Below are 19571 nucleotides of genomic sequence, written 5' to 3' on the forward strand. Positions count from 1 at the left end.
CATCGAAAAATCGACGAGTGATTCAATCGATTGATGAAGTTAATCGTCAATCGTTGATTAAAAGAAGAAATAATCGAAAAATCGACGATTGGATCAATCGATTGATGAAGTTAATCATCAGTAGCCTTTGTAGATCTGGAATAAATAAAAATCGTACCAAATTCTATCGAATTTTGCATGGAAGCACTATATGAGAATATTCAGATGCCATAAATGCATAAAGATCCGCAGTCTAATTATAAGTAATAATTGTTATCCTAATATTATCTCGCTCTTCTATCTATTTCCATGATCAGTAAATATCTCCAATATTATTTACAACGTTGACGCATTTGATTGTGGATTATCGAGATGTGTAGAAAGATAATTATTTAGTTATGCATCGTGGAATAACTTTGTCGCGAAATAGAAGTGCGTCAACGTAGAATACGGACGTAAGCATAAGTGGGACAGTGGACGCGTGAAACGTGTTCTTGTCGAGCAAGGCCGCGCAAAGGATGCCGGTTGCGATCCACTGTAAACGATTTGCTCGTAGAATGGCCGCGGTAAACAGAAAATAACAGAGCGCCGAGACTAGTCGGCTAGCCGGCGTTAACTCATCGAGTTTAGGAGTTTGTTATTTCGGTTTCGCCGTTAACTCCTGCTAGCCGACGACAAGAGACGTTCGCCAGACCACCCTGGAACCACCCTGCACCGGCTGATCGAACTTCCTTTACCTCCGCCGGTGAAACATAAGCAAAACATGCGATATTACCACGCGTGACGCAACATTTTCACGTTTACCGCACGGTCTCGGCAAATCTGTCGGCCTGATAAATAAATCTGAATTTACTGCCGATTTTAGAAGGCTTGTCTGCTCTCTGCTTATCATTGGCTTCGTGATCTATTGATCTAATGGGGTTATTCGGTGCTTCCCATGTAGCTCTTACTTTCGATGATTGTACCAGAACATTTTCCGTTGGAATCAGCGGTTTAATCACGGTCACAGCTTTTTACGAACTGTTTTATAGAAACTGAGGTTGAACGTTAAGCTTCGTTTTATTCCAATATTCCAATTTGTTTTTCTTTTATGGCGGATTTTATACACGACGCAGCTACAAAAACAACACATTTCAAATTTCAATAAAGCTGTTCAGTTTATCGTATTTATAACTCCATTAAATCCATAATCAATTTACAAACACCCAGCCGGTGTGCATGTAAATTCGAATTTTTAAATAACCGAGATTTTGCTCGATGTTTTTATATTCTGTCAAATGGTTAATTTAATAAAACTAATAATCTTGTTTTATCGCGGAAAATTGAAATGTTGATGTAATACCAAAATAGAACGAGCCTGATTACAATTCATTCGTACACGTGCAAGAAAAATAATTAGCAAGAGATAAATTCGTTTAACTAAATTATTTTAACGAATTCAAACAAATCCTTTTATGCAGAAGGACATTTATGCTTAAAGAAAGCGCAAAGAGAGATGGAGTCGCTCGCAGGATAAATCGCACGACAACCCGATCAAAAAGGGCTTAACGCAGGTGGCGGGCGCAGCATTAATGCACCTCGTTGCAGCGCGTTGCATCGGGCCGCGATCAGCATCGGATTCGCGAAGAATCACGAGGAATTCGTGTCGCCCGGCCTGGCCAGGACGATCAAAAGGTCTTTACGTACCACGGTGAACGGAACAAGCCGTGGCTTCTTTTCATCCTCTCCCCGGGTTCCTCCTCGCGAGCATTTACAATGGACCACACACGCATCGGTCACCTCTCGCAGCCGAGTGCGCTTCTTACGGGGTCAGGGGCTTCTGTCATCTATCTTAGAGGGGTTCATATTCACTCGGTGACACTAATGCCTGGTCCTCGGTCACAGCGAGAGCTTTATCTGCGCGTTCAGGAACGCGGTGTCTGGAGAAACCCTTACCACTTTTTTTCTACTGTGAAGGAAGTGCGTTCGATGACAGGCAAAGGGTTCAAACTGTATGCCACAGTTCTCTCGATGGGATGAATGATTATCCTGTTTTTAGGTTATCTGCGTCTATCTTGGTCGTAAATTGTGTGCTGACGAGTTGAAGAGTGGTAGGACTCGAGCAGGCGTTTCATACCACAGTTTTAGATTAGGGCTGTTTAAGGACGAGGATCTTCCAAAATTTTCAGAATATTTTCTTCGGGGATGTTGGATATTCGTGGAGTTAGAGTTTGATAGTTTAACAATGCATTTCATACTACACGTTCCAGGTTCTGAATTTAAAGAACGACGATTTTATAAAATATTGGGAATATGTATATTTTTCTGAGAAATTAATGGAGATAGAATTTGATAGTTGAACAATGCATTTGATACTACACCTTTGAGGTTTGTAAAATATTCTCAACATTTTCCTCAGATATCATGAACCGTGTCCTGAAGGCTAGAATCTTCAAAAGCAGCCTACTTTCCAATGAAATTGTACTTGTTGAAATTCAAGAAATTGAATAAATGAATGTACTTGTTAAATTTAAAAAATTGCCAAAGTCTGAACTTGCCCAGTTCATACAGCAGTCTACAATTTAAAGTCGACTGAACTCTGAAAGCCACGTCATAGTGTAGAAAAATACAGACATAGGAGTTGAGGAATCTGAAACAAAATGTAAGATTGTTAATAAGAAGGATTGTATTGGCAGTGCACTGCTATACGAAGACCAGTAACTAAATTTAGTTTATTTTGAAATAGAGAAACCTATTGAATAGTGATCACTGTGTGATGTTGATGTTACAGTGGCCGACATGGTTCTTCCAACCAGAACTTCCTCTCAGCACGCCACTGGCAACCACTCACGTGTCCAACGCCAGCAGTATACCTACGTCGTCGCATCTATCCTCCAGGACACATTCTGATTTGCCTAAGGCACCGGAGTTAGTCGACGGCACCAAGATCCATGGACAAACTCCAACGATATGCACGGTAAGTTTCTCCACGGACAATACTTTTTTTCAGGAATCCTCCAGAATCGAAAAACTATACATATTCCTTATCAGATCTGAATGTATAACAGCACCATAAAGTTCAACTTTTTGGACATGTAGCATTTAATTATATTCAGAACAGGCTCTTGAAACAATTTAAATCAATTTAACAGGCCGCGTATGAACATGGGAAGAACTAGATAAATTCAGAACTGCATATTCTCTCATTTAAAAAATTCAGAAGATGCAGTACTAAAAGAAGCTAAACAAATTCAGAACTGAATATTCCCTTTGAACTCCTCTTAATTGCAAAATGCAGAAGGTCCAGGTATGGAAGAAGCTAAACAAATTCAGAACAGGGTATTATCTTTAAACTTGTCGTAATTGAAAGAATTCAGAGCGGGATATCATTTCCAAACATTTCTCAATTAAAAAATTCTCAGAAATGAAGGAAACTAAACCAATTCTCTCTCAATTTAAACATTCTAAAAAATCTTAAAAATCTATAATACATGTATAGGAGCAATTGAACAAATTAGAACAGGATATTATTTTTCAACTTCTAAATTCATTAAAAAATTCTACGTAGTAAGAACATTAAAAAATTTTACAATGTATTGTTTTGTTAAAATTATTCGGTGCAGGTCATACATTTACGATCAGAAAATAGACAAAATTTCCAGCAATACAAAAATTGAAAAAATTCATTAAAACTTCGCAAAAATTCTGAACGATAAAGACATCTAAAAAAATGTATAAATATACATATGTTCGAACCGTTAAAATTATACGGATAAGAGATAAGTGTGCACGTCGCTGCAGCGACCGACGCAAACAATTTCGGTTCTGCATAAAGTACCGCGCAGTATAATTATAACACTCGGAGGTGCCCGGAAGAATCCAATCTCTTGAATTTCTCCGTTGTCACCTGGCGATGGCGGCCACCTTGACGAAATTACATGTCGCCGAGGGAAATTGCCAGTTGATTGCCAGCCGGCCTGCGACGATCATGCGTGTCCGCAGCGCGTATAGCCCGCGTCTTTAGAGTCTCATCTGGCCGTTTCTCGCGGCGTCTTTCACGTTCGCCGAGGATAAACTGCGCCCATGTTTGCGGTTTGATTTTCTTAGATACCCTGCAGATTGATCCTCAGGAGATTTTACGGATAACTGTGCGTACAACTACCAGACGTAACGAGATTGGTCCCTAACTGAACACCGAAACTATCTGAACGCGAAAACGCTTCCTTGAAATGGAACGCGGTCAGTTGATAATATTCTGGTCTGAATTTTTCAATCGAGGTGGAAATACGCGAAATAGTCTAGTTGAATTTATAGATATTGGACTGGGTTTTTCAATGAAAATTTAGAGATTCAATTTCGTTTATAGGTGCATTGAATTATAAGTAGACTGCGGAGTTGATCGTGAAATAATTTACTCTCACAGCTCGACTCTATTTTCAACTTGAACTTATTAAAAATTCTGCAGTTTCTTTATAATCGCCAGCCAGCTGACACTATAACCGGAACACACGATCGTCTTCTTCGAAGAAAGCTGCCACGAACATGATCGTCGCAGACGATGAATTATCCATCGGCGACGAGTCACACGAGCGACGCTGTTCACCGAGAAATTATGATGTTGGCTGGTGTAAAAAGGGCGAGGGACTAAAACGTTACATTGAGCTGGATCTTGCGGTGGATAATTGGTACATGCGACCGGAGTTGCGTTCCGCGTTATAATAAATATTGATGGTAAATTTGAACTTTGTTTAAAGTCACGTTTTATAGCGCATGCAATTTTATGGCAAAAAGGAACGGCTGGGCAGAGACTTGTCCAACATCGCTATTCTGGGCTGTAATAATCTCTGCAATGTTGCGTTTACTCAGTTTTATACCGTAATTTACGCAGTCGCATATTTTTACGGAGAAAACTATATTTATAATTTGAACACTGAACACCCAATTCTCGAAAATTGCCTACATTTAAACTGCGATAATTTCGTAAAAAATGATCGTACGACAATAAATTTCAACTCATTTTAAAGCTTGACAATTCCACTTTCGCACACCACAGTTCATTTTATTCGAAAAGTTTCTTCACGATGTATCGAGCGAGAAACCGAAGACGTGATTTTTCTGAAAACTGCTGTATATTTTTTCTCGTCACTAAAACCACCGTAGATTTAAAGATTGAATTTGTCTCAGTCATTATATCGAGTTTTGACCAAGATGCTCCTTCTTTTTCTTCCACAAAACGGTGGGAAAAAATCGTACATCAATATTTAAGCAATCATTGTAAAGCCGAGGCTTCATTCTTCAAATCCGCGGAGGATTCATTCACGATAAAAATTTTGTCAAGTTTCTGGAGGCGTTTGAAGTTGCGCAACTTTTTAGGAAAAAATGGGTCTTTGGTTTCCCACCTGCTGCATCGTGTAAAAATGTTTTAGAGGAAAAGTTATGGTTGTACGCGAACGCGTTTCGTGGGATCGTTTCAGACGGGAGCGTGCGTCTAATGGGCACGCATGATCTTTCACTCGGCGTTTAATCGACGTTTCTCCCTCGCGTCTAATTTGCGCGTTGATTTACGAGCGATCGGCTCCCTGTACATTCGGAACTGTACCAATTTCGCGATTAAGGCGAGCTGTCTTCGTCGGAGCACGTTCGCGCCGCGTGCTGCCTTTGTTCCGCGAATTTTTCACGGCGACGAGGTTACCTCGTCTTTGTTTCCAATCGTATTTACCGTATGGTATACCCGTGTTATCGTTCTACCGGGCGAATCGGCAGAAAAGTCGCTGGAGCTCGGCGATTCGATATAGTAGGTACATACACTCTGTTGTGATTTATCGGCAAGCGTAGCACATTCGTTTCGTGATTTTTCCCTCGTCGCCAGGTGCGGATATTAACGTTATAGCTTGTCATTGATAGCGGCGGCGAGCATGTGCACCGTTTGAGCGGTTCCGTGGCTTGTATCTGCTCGGATTAGAAGGAATATTATGGTTGTATGGATACTTCATTCTTGCTTGAGCAAGCAGCGTTGACGGTGTCCCTATAGTGATCGATAGTCTCGCGAACGGTGTCTTATTATGGTATTTCAGATATGTGTTTAGCGATCTTTTGTTTGAACAGTGAAACTATAATAAATTTTTTAACGGACTGAAACCACGATGATTTTCCTACGATTGAAATAGATTTTTCGTTGCCATTTTATCGAGCCTGGAATGAAACCTATGGATCTGAAAAATTCAATAAAAATTCGGCACTCCTTTAATATTGCGCATCAGTGTATCGCATTATGTCGGAGTATATTGAACCGTGGAACAAAACCTCCGGATAAAATCCTAATCGCATGCTCACAAAGGGTACAACAACGTAGCAATCGAAGACGGTCTTTCGATCTCGATCCCGACAGAGTGCATACATACCTCGAGTTACGTGGTTCACGTGGGTAGCCCAACATAAATTATTCTTCGACTGTCCGTGGCCGTGCATTTAATTGTGACAACGAGATTGATCGATGCCGCGACTGCTCGGCCGGTACGCGCCATTAATATCGCGGGACACGATTTACGCGGCGGGATAATGCATAATCGAGAAACAAAAGTGCATTGAATGCAGCCATGGGACCCGGGGACGGTGCGCGGCGTTATTAAGTATTATATTTAAATCATTTGTTGCATCGGGCCCGGTGCATCGGTGCTAACGAGGGGCCACGACAGCGGCTTAACGAGCCCGTGCACGCCCACGCGGTTTTATCGTTTCAGGGTGAGCGTCGGTTTCGATCTTGACGAATGACTACGCCTCTCTCTCTCACCCACCACTAAAAACCACCTCCGCCACTTCCACGAACCACCGGTAATGCCGTTGTGACAAAACTGTAAATTGAATATCGACCTGTGCTTGCTTGCCGGCATTCTGTGTCATGTCGCCGGCCATTAAACCACCCTTGCCTTCGCTTTTACTAAGCCCGTCCTCCCTACGTAGAACCTCGAAAATTAGTTTCGTGTGCGACCAATCGAACCGATCGAACCGACGACGCTTTTCGAGGAATCGCTGGCCCACGGTTTACTCGAACCTTACTCGGCGATTGCGTTTTCCCGAGGCACGTTCTGTGCAAGCAAACCCGTTGCAGTGTTTCAATTAGATATACTAACGTTATGGTGCTGTACAAAAATGTATATAACTCATGCAATTTTTATTATTTCCACTTGGAAAAAATCACATATGTACCTCAAATACCAATGAACAGGTGTGGCAAATGTCAACACAAAATATTCAATAGTTTCTCAGGAAAAAATTCTCAAAGTTTGCGCAATGTCGAATTCAAAAACCAGAATACGGTAGTACCTCGTTCGTTGCACGTGACCGAAAATGCAAAAATCGAGGTTGTGTTAACCGATCATAATTTCTCGTATTCTAGATCTTCTTTTGTTTATCTACGTAGCAATCCCCACCACGAAGACCTTGTGGTGGGGGTCGCTAGTTTGCAACGACCGAGGTTACCCCGTTGATTGGTACAACGCTCATTCAGCTTATGAAGTATCATACTGGGACCTTGCTAAAATTCTGTACAAGCGTTCCAAGGCTAAATAATCCAATGTTCCAAAGAAGCTGAAGAAACTCGATATTTACAATTACCGTGCAGTAGAGTTTTAAAGTTAGTTGTCACAAAATTTAATGAGTATATACCAGTTAACATTTCGAGTGCCTACCGAGCAGCTTAAACAGTTCCACGAAATCAAAATAATTTATAGAGTAGGATAAAAACAACATTAATGAATGAATGGAAGAGTTGAGTCTCAAATAAATTCGTACCTGTGAGAAAACGGGTCCTGGGAATTAAACGGCAGCTCGACATATTCGATAATTGGCTCGCGACCAATTTCCCAGCCTCCTCCGCGGCGCAACGCCCACGCTTTTGTTCTTGTTCGCACTGATCCGCGAATAGTGCGTTGCCGAGAGGCAGAGAACAAAGAGAGAGAGAGAGAGAGAGAGAGAGAGAGAGGGAAAGGGAGGTGGCATCGAGTATAAATTTGATATTGGCCAACGATCAGCTCGATTTAGCGCCGGCTAATTGTAGTTGGCGTGCCGAGCACCATAACGGAAGCTAATCGTTAACGAGCGAGCAAGCGGTATCGGTCGTTCGGTTGCAGAGAGGAAGGCGAAAATCGTCTCCATTAACGCCGTAACGAGGGCAAGTTTCGAGAATTCAAAAGAAAATAGCAGTGCAATGTAGGCAGCCCGTCGATCGAGCGCAAGAAGTCGGTTCGAATGAGAATGAGAAAACACCGGCCCTCATTAGGGGAGCAGTAATCGGTCTTATAGCGCCATTAGAGTATCGAGGCTTTCACGAACTGCGGATCTAGGTGCAAACAGTGCTCAAAGCTCGCGTTTAATCGCCTGTTAACCAGACCACGGTTTAACCCTTCGGGGACGAAGGTTTCTTTCTGTATGATGGATATTCCTTATAATTAGTAGACTCGATTTTGATGTATTTTTAATAAATTAGCCGTGTGAAATATGTCAAAGTAAATTGTCAGAGCTATTTATAATAGACTAGGCTATTACTTCGACAGTAAAGTGTTAGTATTTGCTTGAGAACTGTCTTTGTTTTTCGTAACAAAGAGGCAGCGTATAAAAGAGTTCAGCAAACCGGAGAAAAAAGGTGGCGAAAGTGCACCTGCGAACATGCGGCCGATATTTAAGGAGGCGCAAGTGCAGGGGGCAAATTGAAGACGTTTAAAATGAGAACAAGCCGGTCGGGGGCTTCGGGGAACCAACGATTTGTACATAAAACTGTTAATGCACGCGTTTCACGCGAGCCAAATCGAAAGGGCGAGTCGCCTTGCTGTGAACGACTCACTGCTTTGGGAATCAACATGGCGGCCACCGTCGACGCAACATTTCTTCTAAAGTCAGACAATTTTTTCCCAGTCTTTGAATAATTCGATTCTGACTCATTTCCCTGCACTGTGGAACTAGCTTCAGCAATTTGCTTTGGATCAGACGATTTTCGGACGAGTCTGAAATGTTTCTCCAGCTTCTGACATCCTTGCTGATTTTGTGTAATTTGTTTTAAAATCAGAACATATATTTTCAGTCTCTGAATAATTGTCTTCGATTCTGACTCATTCCCCTGCACTGTGGAACTAGCTCCAGAAATTTGCTTTGGATCAGATGATTTTTGAACGAGTCTGAAATGTTTCCGCAGCTTCTGACATCTATTCCAGCAATTCGTTTGAAAGTCAGCAAATTTCCTCGTCGTTTCCGAGTAATTTTCCCCGACTCTGACAGGTTCTCCAGCACCGTGGAATTCGCCGTAGGCCCCGCAATTAGTTCGTAGGCCCTAAAGCTTTTTCGTGGTACCGGAGGTGTCTATTTAATAAGACAGTGCCGGTGCACCGCGGTCGCTTAATTGCCGCTTAAATTCACATTACACGATGTCAATTACGATTTCATGGGGACGGATCTACGGCGGTCGGGTGGCATGCAACCGAAAGGAATCTCGCTAGCAGAAGTCGGCCAATAAAACGGAGATGGCCACGCAGAGAGCGAGGGGAAGAGAGAGAAGATGGGATAGAGAGAGCGGGGAGAAAAAAAATCATTAACTAATCATTAACTGTTAACCGTTCGTTTCGCCGGGGCGACGAGAGATTCAAAGAGGAACCGACGCGGTGACGAGGCAGTGACGACCAGTGACCAACGGCTAATGACGATGACTTTTTGTCGGCACGGGAACCTTGTTTCTTTTCTTCTGCTTTTTCCCCCTTTTTTTTTGTCCTTTTTCGATTCTCCCGCCCAACCAGGCTCTGCTTTTCACCGCGCGCCTCCGACGGAACGACTTCGTCCCCATGAGACGCGATCTCTAATTACAGTTATTACGAAAATATTTCTCCGGCCGATCGGTACTTCCGTATTCGGCCACGATGCTTCTCGCTCTTTCTCTCTACCTTTTTCTCTTTTTTTTCGATGGAGACCGCTCGCGATTACGAGCCGAGCTACGACGCGGTTTACGGATTCTCCTTTTATTGTCCGATGACGAGTGAATCCGATCCGCAGCACGCTTTGTACGATTAAACGAGCCTGGGAATCCAGAACGTTCTCCTGCGATTGTTCACGATGCTATTGAAATGTTACTCGTATTGTTGTTAACAATGTGCAGAACCACGCGGTGAAGTGTACGTAATAGCCTGAACGTAGGAGAGGCCGCCACGCTTTCGCATTGGGAGCCGATAACAACTTTGTTTTCGTAGTACTCAAAACAATTCATTTTTCCTTAGAATAGAAATAGAATGAAAATAAAAAAGTTTATTGATGGATAGTTGCAATTAACATATCTCCTAAACTAATAATTTCTAGATATTAACAGGCTAATACTTCTTTCAACAGAATTATGAGCCGGATCGACCAACCTGATTAAAAATATATGACTCCGTTTAAAAAACAGATGTGACCCACAAGTGTCCTCTACGCGAATAACAACTTTGTTTTCGTAGTGCTTAAAACAATTAATTTCTCCTTACAATAGTACATCCATACACTTTAAAAAAGCAAAAGCAAAAAGAATGAAAATAAAAAAAGTTTATTGATGGATAGTTGCAATTAACATATCTCCTAAACTAATAATTTCTAGATATTAACAGGCTAATACTTCTTTCAACAGAATTATGAACCGGATCGACCAACCTGATTAAAAATATATGACTCCGTTTAAAAAACAGATGTGACCCACAAGTGTCCTCTACGCGAATAACAACTTTGTTTTCGTAGTGCTTAAAACAATTAATTTCTCCTTACAATAGTACATCCATACACTTTAAAAAAGCAAAAGCAAAAAGAATGAAAATAACAAAAGTTTATTGATGGATAGTTGCAATTAACATATCTCCTAAACTAATCATTTCTAGATATTAACAGGTTAATACTTCTTTCAACAGAATTATGAGCCGGATCGACCAACCTGATTAAAAATATATGACTCCGTTTAAAAAACAGATGTGACCCACAAGTGTCCTCTACGCCAATAACAACATTGCGTTTACCCTACATCTTAGCCGGGAGTTATACGGAGAAAACCGAGTGAACAGACAATTTCCCGATGCGCTATACCGTGCGATCGTTGGCGTGCACTGCGGCAAAATCCGATCTGCGGGATCGACGTCGGGAATCGCAACGATGCTGGCGCAGTTGTAACACGCGGGGGCGGCTCCGTCCGCGCGTTCTTTCTCGCTTTCTCCCTGGGAACGGGCGAGAAGTAGAGGCGAAGTAATTAGCGTTTCGAAAGTTTGGTTGGACTTGTCGTATCGCGCCGCGAAGTAGAACGGTCCGCGAGACCAAGTCGAGTCGAGTCGAGTCAGGATCTAATTGCGCCACGGCGCGTTTAATTAGATCGTTTGCGCGCTGGCTCGCTCGCTTACTCGCGGGACCGCGTGCTGCCCTTCGTATCAAACTTGCCCTGTCCTTAGCGATACGGATCAGCCTTAATTCACCGTTCCTCGGCTCGCGGCATTAATCTCACTTCCGCTCCGCGAGGAACCACGCTAAAATTAGCGAGGCCCGCTAATTCGTCGAGCATACGCGCGCCATAGGCATAGACGCATCGACTGTTACGATTCTTCACAGTTTTCTATAAACTACAAAGTACATCATTGAATATCGTAGAAAATTTTGGGGTTATTGACATAGAGACAAATTTATTGTACATTTTTATATTCTTGCATGACCACAAATTTAAAGCATAAAAACACGCATTGAAACTATAGAGGTCATCATTGAATATCATGGAAATTTTTGGTTGTTGACGTAGAAACAAAATTATTGTACATTTTTATATTCTTGCATGACCACAAAATCAAGACAAAAAACACGCATTGAAACTATAAAGGTCATCGTTGAATATTATGGAAAATTTTGGTTATTGACATAGAAACAAAATTATTGTACATTTTTATATTTTTGAATGACCAAACAGGCATTGAAACGATAAAAGTCATTATTGAATGCCATAGAAAATTTTGGAAATTACCAGCATTGAATTTTGATTTCTTGTACTTGAAGAATATTATTTATGTACTCCAAATACCCACGAACACGTGTGCAAAATCTGAACGCAAAAAGTTTAATAATCTCTCTGAATAAAATTCCTAAAGATTTGTAAAAAGGTGGCACTAAAAACCAGACTATCTCTGTCGCTAATGTAATTGGCAGTACTTGCTGCGACGCATGTGCATGATGAACTGATTAAAAATTTTTCTTCATAATGTAGTTCAAAGAGAGCTGTAAGATGGTTGTAGTAACTGTCTCGTTGCACCGCTTTCCTCGCGGCAAAGAGACTCCAATAAGCGATCGAGCGAGGAAGATAATTCGTTCGACGGGTCCTTTGATCGGGTCCCGTGCATCCGTCCTTTGATATCGTTTTCTCGGAAATAATTAACGAACCACGATAAAGTGTCCCGAGCCGATGAAACGTCGTTCTGTGCGAGCACCATGAACGGACGCGTTCATGAGCGGACGGCGACATCCGAGCGAAATAACTGATATTAACAGACTGCGGTTTTCATGTACGAGAATGTTTTTACGTTGACAGTGCTCATTTTCCATTCCATGTCCACAATTTTTCTAAAATAATTTTTTAAAAAATCCGAGAACTCTCTCCTTGACTATTTGACCTACTAGTTTGTTAATGCGGTCAAAAACTATTATTTAATATGTTTTATTTTCAATACTTATAGTGCCTTCTAATACCAGTACTCATTATTAGACAGCGGATTTTATTTTCAACATATTAATAATATTAAGAGAGATGAAATAAATTTTTATCTCACTCCACTTTGTTCCAATTCAAGTAGAAAATGTTGTTTAATCTAAATCCATGCAGAAGCTATTAATTGCTTTTTCGTTTTATACCCCTTTGTTTCTAACGTCAGAGCGTTTGCATCGAAACTACCGTGCTCACTAAATTATTGTGACGTTTTCGTACAAATGGGGTTTCGCCATTGCGTTTACGTGGGTCGGTAGGACTAAGGATCATTTCTTGAGAGCGAAGGAGGCCAGCGAGATCCGCAAGAGCGTCTATTAGTCGCGTTCCGATCTTGTAACGATGACGACGCTTAGCCGCGGCGACTCCTAGGTTGATTGTGCATCATTTGTGACGGGAGGAGACGAGACGGCTGATGATCGTTCATGGGGGACGTTGAACCATTCCCCGTTCCATTGACTGATGCGCTGGCTAGCCGGTCGCTATGCTGACTCGAGCTTTCAGAAAGCATTCAAACAAGACCACCGCGAGCAAACGACGCGTCGTCGTCTCTGGTCGATCGAGATGGGACAAGCCTGCGGAGATTATTCGAGCGAATTTATTAAACGGCATCTATGTAGGTGACGCTGAAGAACACGCATGCTCCTTGGACATTAAGGATTGGAATTCCATGTTTCGTTTTCACTTAGAAATTCCTTTTTACCTCTCTAAATTCCCATTTACACCTTTCCAGGTGCAGCATTGCTATTATTTTGTGCTCTTTTAAGTGGAAAGGTGTAGCCAAGTAAAATTTTGTTCTGCTCATCTTCAATGTGTAGTCCAACACTTTCTTCTTCATCATATCAACTGGTTGCAAGAAACGTCTCATTTCTTGAAAAACTTCTACCCGTTTCTAAATATCGATAGTACAGGTTCCCGCGAAAGATAACCGATCTTTCTCGCCAAAAAAGAAAGGAATTGCTCGGTCGGAGGGAGCCTGGAAAAGAGGATCGAGGACGACTGTTCGGTTGCTAATGATCCCCGGACTGGTCCGAGGACATGAGTTACGAGGATGACATCCGGTTCAACGATCGAACGCCGGTGAAATCAGTACCGGTAGGAGAGCCCGTTCGCTCGGAGACCGCCGATTTACGGTACCGGAGCTGGAGATTGCTTATTAGGAAGCCGGCCGGCGATCAAATAGAAAGGCCAGTGACAATTTGATAGATTGAGCTTTTTGTCGAGGGAGTCGTCGTTAGGGCTGGCTACGGCGCGCCGGAATTATTGGGTTTTTTGTTCGGTGACCGGTCGAATAACTAATAACGAGATGCGAGACGCTCTTGACGCGTTGCGGCAATTCCTTGGTGACGAAAAACCGTCTTGGAAGACCAATGGAGCCTGATGGAGAAGGAAAACTGTTCCGAGTGGCGATTAGAGGTGCCAGAGGACGAAAAATTGTCCTGAACGATGTCTAGTGCTTGCCAGAGGATGAAAAGCTGTCTTGGAAAACAACTGGAGGACCAGATGATCTTAGAGGACAAGTAGAGAACGAAATATTGTCCTGTGAACGATGTCTAGAGTTCACCAGAAGATGAAAAGCTGTCTTGAAAAAGAACTGGAGGACCAGATGGTCTTAGAGGACAACTAGAGGATGACTAGAGTCTGCTAGAAGGTGACTAGATGTGATAGGAAACGAAAAATCGTCCTAGAAAATGACTACAGCTTACCACAGAAGACGAAAAACTGTCTTTGAACACAACTAGAGTACCAGATGGTCTTAGAGGACAACTAGAGGACATTAGAGGATGGTCTTAGAGGACAGCTACAAAATGTTAGAGTATGACTACAGTCTGCTGGAAGATGACTAGAGGTGCTAGAGGACGAAAAATCGTCCTGGAGAATGACCACAGCTTACCAGATGATGAAAAACTGTCTTTGAACACAAATAGAGGACCAAACGATCTTGGAGGACAACTAGAAGCTGTTAGAGGACGACTAGAGGTGCTAGAGGACGAAAAATCGTCCTGGAGAATGACCACAGCTTACCAGATGATGAAAAACTGTCTTTGAACACAAATAGAGGACCAGACGATCTTGGAGGACAACTAGAAGCTGTTAGAGAACGACTAGAGGTGATAAGAAACGAAAAATCGTCCTGGAGGATAACTAGAGCTTACCAGAAGACGAAAAACTGTCTTGGAGGACGACTAGAGCCTGCTGAGAGATGACTGGTAAACTAGTAGTGGTAGACTGTTAAAAATACACAAGTTTCGCGTACGCAACCGATGACGTTGCCGAGACGTCATTGCAAGGCAAGAGGTTAAAGCGCTACTAAAAAGCATAATAGCGCACAGCGTAATCCTCCCAGATAAATAAATAGACGCAATTGGCGTTCCGCCGGGCAGGGATTACGATCGCGATAATTCCGGAAACGGTGCGTTCCCTTTAACTCGACAACAGTTCCCCCGGTTTTTCCACCGCCGTGCCGTAGATCAAGGGGTTCGTGCGAGCGGGGAATTCCGATTTTTTCGTGAGCTCGCGAAACCGTACAATTAGCTTAGGATCGACCACACGCGAGCCTCGTAAAACCAGCGTCGGTCCCCGAGAAAGATAGAGAGAAACGGAGAGAGACGGCAGGCTTTCTCTGGCTCTCTGCCCCGGCAATCAGCTCGCTTCTTCGCGCTGGATGCGCGACGATTAACCGCGGAAGGACAAGGACGAAAGCGCGCACCGCGGCAAGCAAAAACCTAACTGCTAACGATTCGCGTCTGTCCTGCCTTAATGTCAGCGCTCGTAAATTCGGCTCGTTCTTCCGAGAACATGGCTCCGCTGCTCGACTGTCTCGAGCCTTTTACTCTCTCGGAGCGGGGAGCTCCACCTTGATCCGCGGAGCCTAATTGATCGTCCGTGAAATGGAAATCTTTGGGAAACTGCCACTTCCACGTTAATTAGAATGTTCGGTTCCAATGGAAACTCGTTCCGTTGTGAGGAATTCGTTCGGACGATTCAGTGATACTCTTCGCGTTTCCCTAGTAAGAAAGGTGCTGGAAAATTAACTGTCACCTTGAATGTCAATGTCAAAAGGTCAACAATTTTTTTGATTGCGTCATAAGTTGATTTTCCAGCACTTTTCTCACGTCGATTTCCACTAAACCGAGGTTGTAGAATCTCGCTGTATAATTTCTATCCACCCTGTACATCAAAGACAAATCAGAAACGTAGGAACGGGGGTTCGGGAAAATAGTTATAGTAAATTTTGGAAAGACCCGCGTGTGGTCTGCGATCGGGTGGGGTTTCCGGTGCGGCATTTTAATCGGCAGCATAGCCTGTTATCGCCGCGGTATCGCCGGTTGCGTATCTTTCGCAAGAGGATCGCGGAGTGGGAGGATGCGGAGGATGCTGGCCGTTTTTTCGCAGGCCGCGGCGTATTATTAATGGTGTCACGTATGCGTCGGCTTGTACACACCGTCTCATCATGGACAGTAACCCAAGGCAGCGGTAGATGGCGAGATTCCGCGGTTAGTGGAATTCTTTCCGGCGCTGCTGATAAGAAACTGGCGAGAGGAGAGGATACACGTCTCGGTGCCAGGGCGAAATTACGGGGGTCGCCAGGCAAATTTAATAAAGCCCGAATTAATGTATCGCTGTTAGCTAACAGCGTTGTTTTCCATGACGATGTTCGCACGCGCGCGCGCGCGCACGCTCCCAGTGCTCCGGGAGAACGGCAGCGGTCGCTTTCTCGCCCCGAAACTACGGGGGATGCATCATCGGGCCCGTTAAATTACGCAATATCCCGTATTATTACACGCACGACCCCGATGCCACGGCAGAAAAAGATTATTAGCTAAAAGCGGAGCATTAATTCGTGCCCTTATCGGCTGCATAAACATCGCCGAGCGTGACCGACATGCAAAATGGTACACGGGTGTATAGAAATTATATGTCGCGACTATCACAGCGAGATTAATGTAAGAAAACTGCCGCAAAATTAACTTTGACATTATATTTCAAGGTCGGAAGGTCAACAATATTTCTTGTTTCTTATTGTTATGTTTTTCGAATTTTTCCGCAGGATACAGCGCGTGTACACGAAATGACCGGTTCCTTGGCCGTAAAAAAGCTCGGTCCCGCAACGGTCTGGCAGCGATTCGTTACAGTTTGCGTTTCGGAGTCCATCGCAAGGAATTACCACCATCAACACGTCCTTCGATCGCCTTAAGTAGCCCGAGATCGTGCTATTAAACAATTTCTCGTGGATTCGCGGTGCGAGCGACACGAAAAAGACAAACTCGGCTTCCTCTTCGGCGGGCGTCGTTTCAGGAACCCGGACGAGTCCGTTTCAGCCGGCAAGCTGAAATTAACCACCATAAAATTAACCGTCCGAGAGCGGCGCATCGAGGAGAGCTCGCCCCTCCGATCGAACCAGAAAATAAAGCGTTAAAAGGGTTACAGTCTTCGCTCGATCCTTGATCATTCTCTTTTTCTTCCAAACGAACGAGCCCGTTCTCTCTACGCTTCCGCCCGGGAGTAATGGCGATTCGACCGGAGGATTTGTCTTAGAAATTGATCTACGAAATCATTCCAACGTGACCTCCAGAAAAGAAAAATTGTCTGTGTTTTAGTATAATCGTTTTAACAATAATTTTTTTGGCACATCATTTTAAAAAAATCTTTCTGAAGCTTCAGTTTACAAGTTCATAGTGGTTTTAGGCACGAGAAAAATGGTCCACGTCCACAGAGATTTTCACACAGTGAACAGAGAATGGTCCAGCTCTCCGCGAACCGAAGAAGGCTGCGGGTAATGGCTGGCCGCGTGTATATCGTACTCTCGTCCACACGGACGCGAAGTCACGACCTACTAATGAATGATTATGCTACAATTTGCCCCGGGACGGCAGCTCTTGTAATTTATTAAATTACAGTGATTCGCGGCCGGGCTCCGGGCATCCGGTAGTCGCGCGTCCCCGTTCGCATCGTTTCCCGCTGGTCTTTTCGATTTCGATCGCGATTCGCTATTTCGCGAAAATTTTCCGCGCATATCCAACAAACCAAATCCACCTTGTACAGCAAAATAACCTAACCTGAAACATTTAATAACCTAGAAAAAATTTTTCGAAGATCAGTCATCGTGCTCGGGCCATAGATCATTCAATTAATTTCCATCGAGTCGGATATCGGCTCGCGTTTGATCCAGCGAGCGCAACTCGTTTCTCGAAACGAGGCCCAATCGACCATAATTGAAATAGGGTACTCGTGTAAACAGGGGCAACCTCGCGCTGCCATCCTTGGTCATACCCTCGCAATAAAAGGACGAAGACGATGGCGGGGCTTTCTTCTCGTTAGAAAAATAACGAAGCGAACGAAAGACGAAACACGGTGGTAGGGCGTCTTTGCAGAAGGAAGGAGAGAAGAGAGAGAGAGGGGGGAGGGTGTCGGTGTCTGGTGCTGCGGCGGGAACATCTGCGCCCTTAATTATTTTACAGATTTAGTAGATCGTTATGGCTTGTAAAATTACTGCCAATTTCACGCCCCTAAACTTATTTTATCCGCGCGTTAGCTGCCTATCGGTGGATCGCCGCAAAAGCTTTCGAAGGATATTGGGCATTCTTCCTGGGCTAAATTAATGGCCCCTTGTTTATGACTGCATCGGCACCGGACACGCAACGATTCCGTCGCGGATTCCCGTAAATACCCCCGATAATAATGCCGCTCTCCTTCTCTCCTCTCTCTCCTTCTCCTACTCTACTCCCATCCTTTTAGTTCGCTTTCGATCCTCCTCTCGATTTGAGCACACCGACGCACAGTGGGCCGAAACCGTAAAAATGTGAACCAAATTCGAACTGGCCTTATTAGCTGTACACATTAGGACCGTATTCAAGAGTACTACAAAAAGATATTCCATTTATATGTATTTTCTTTTTTAGTAGAAAACCTTCTTGAACGTTTCTTTATACATTTCTGTCAGCGTCGAACAAGATTCTTCGTTTTATATCGTTCGTTAACACTAAACGTACCACGGCCGATCAAATGACCGGTTCTAGACTTTTTTATTCTACAATTATTGACACGATAAAGATGCTTTCATAAGAAACGATTTAATAAATATCTTCATCAGAGCAGATATTACTGTAAGAATCGTGCAAAGTCTAGATAAATTAGATCTTCTAATTTTTATAAGGCAACATGTGCCTGTTACTTTTATACCTCGGTATGTTTAGTGTTAAAGTATTGACATTATTGAAAATAAGAGCATCTACATATATATTTGTAGATATAACAATTCTAACATACGTACGGAATTTCTAGTTTGTAATTGAAATCATTATTTAAGAATATTTTTCCAATTGGTAGAAAAAGTATGAAAATGTATATCATTATTGATCATCATTATATAATGTTTTAATCATTTTTTCGTCGTTTCACATTTTTGCAACGGGAATAGAACAAGTCTGAGGATACGTCGCTTATGGGACAACATTGTTGGTACACATAATTTCTGGTTTGTAAATTAAAGTGTTTCTTCAACAACATTTTTGCAATGGAAATAGGACAAGTACATGGTTACGACGCTTCTAAGGCAACATTATATGCATACTAGAAAACTGTTGCACGCCTCTCCACGGAATAAAGACAAGAATAAACGGCACCGCTTCAGCGCGAATACATTCACGAAGTTATGGAGTTTGTTCGAAGTAGATGTCCTGCGACTTCAACTTCTAAACCGTAGTTAAATAGGTGTATCCTGTTTCGCGAGAGACCCTGGCTCGAAGAATATCATTTCGAACTGAAAAAAAAATATAGTGCGACAGGGGTGAATGTCTTCCGCGTTCCAATTGCTGCGCGGCGACAACCTGACAGTGATCTCGTTTGGAAATTCAACGTTGCACTCAGATTACACTCC

The 19571-nt window shown here is 43.1% G+C and overlaps 1 protein-coding gene across 2 annotated transcripts in view; it reads left to right on the top strand.

Moving 5' to 3' along the window:
- Positions 1-19571, top strand: part of LOC143215655 (uncharacterized) — a 204803-nt gene that overhangs the window by 35547 nt on the left and 149685 nt on the right. For both annotated transcript variants that reach the window (XM_076437966.1, XM_076437975.1), the window contains exon 2: positions 2750-2935. In XM_076437966.1, the coding sequence (XP_076294081.1) occupies positions 2750-2935 (186 nt within the window). The remainder of the gene's footprint in view (positions 1-2749; positions 2936-19571) is intronic.

This window comes from Lasioglossum baleicum, chromosome 2, assembly GCF_051020765.1.
Source record: "Lasioglossum baleicum chromosome 2, iyLasBale1, whole genome shotgun sequence".
NCBI lineage: Eukaryota > Metazoa > Arthropoda > Insecta > Hymenoptera > Halictidae > Lasioglossum > Lasioglossum baleicum.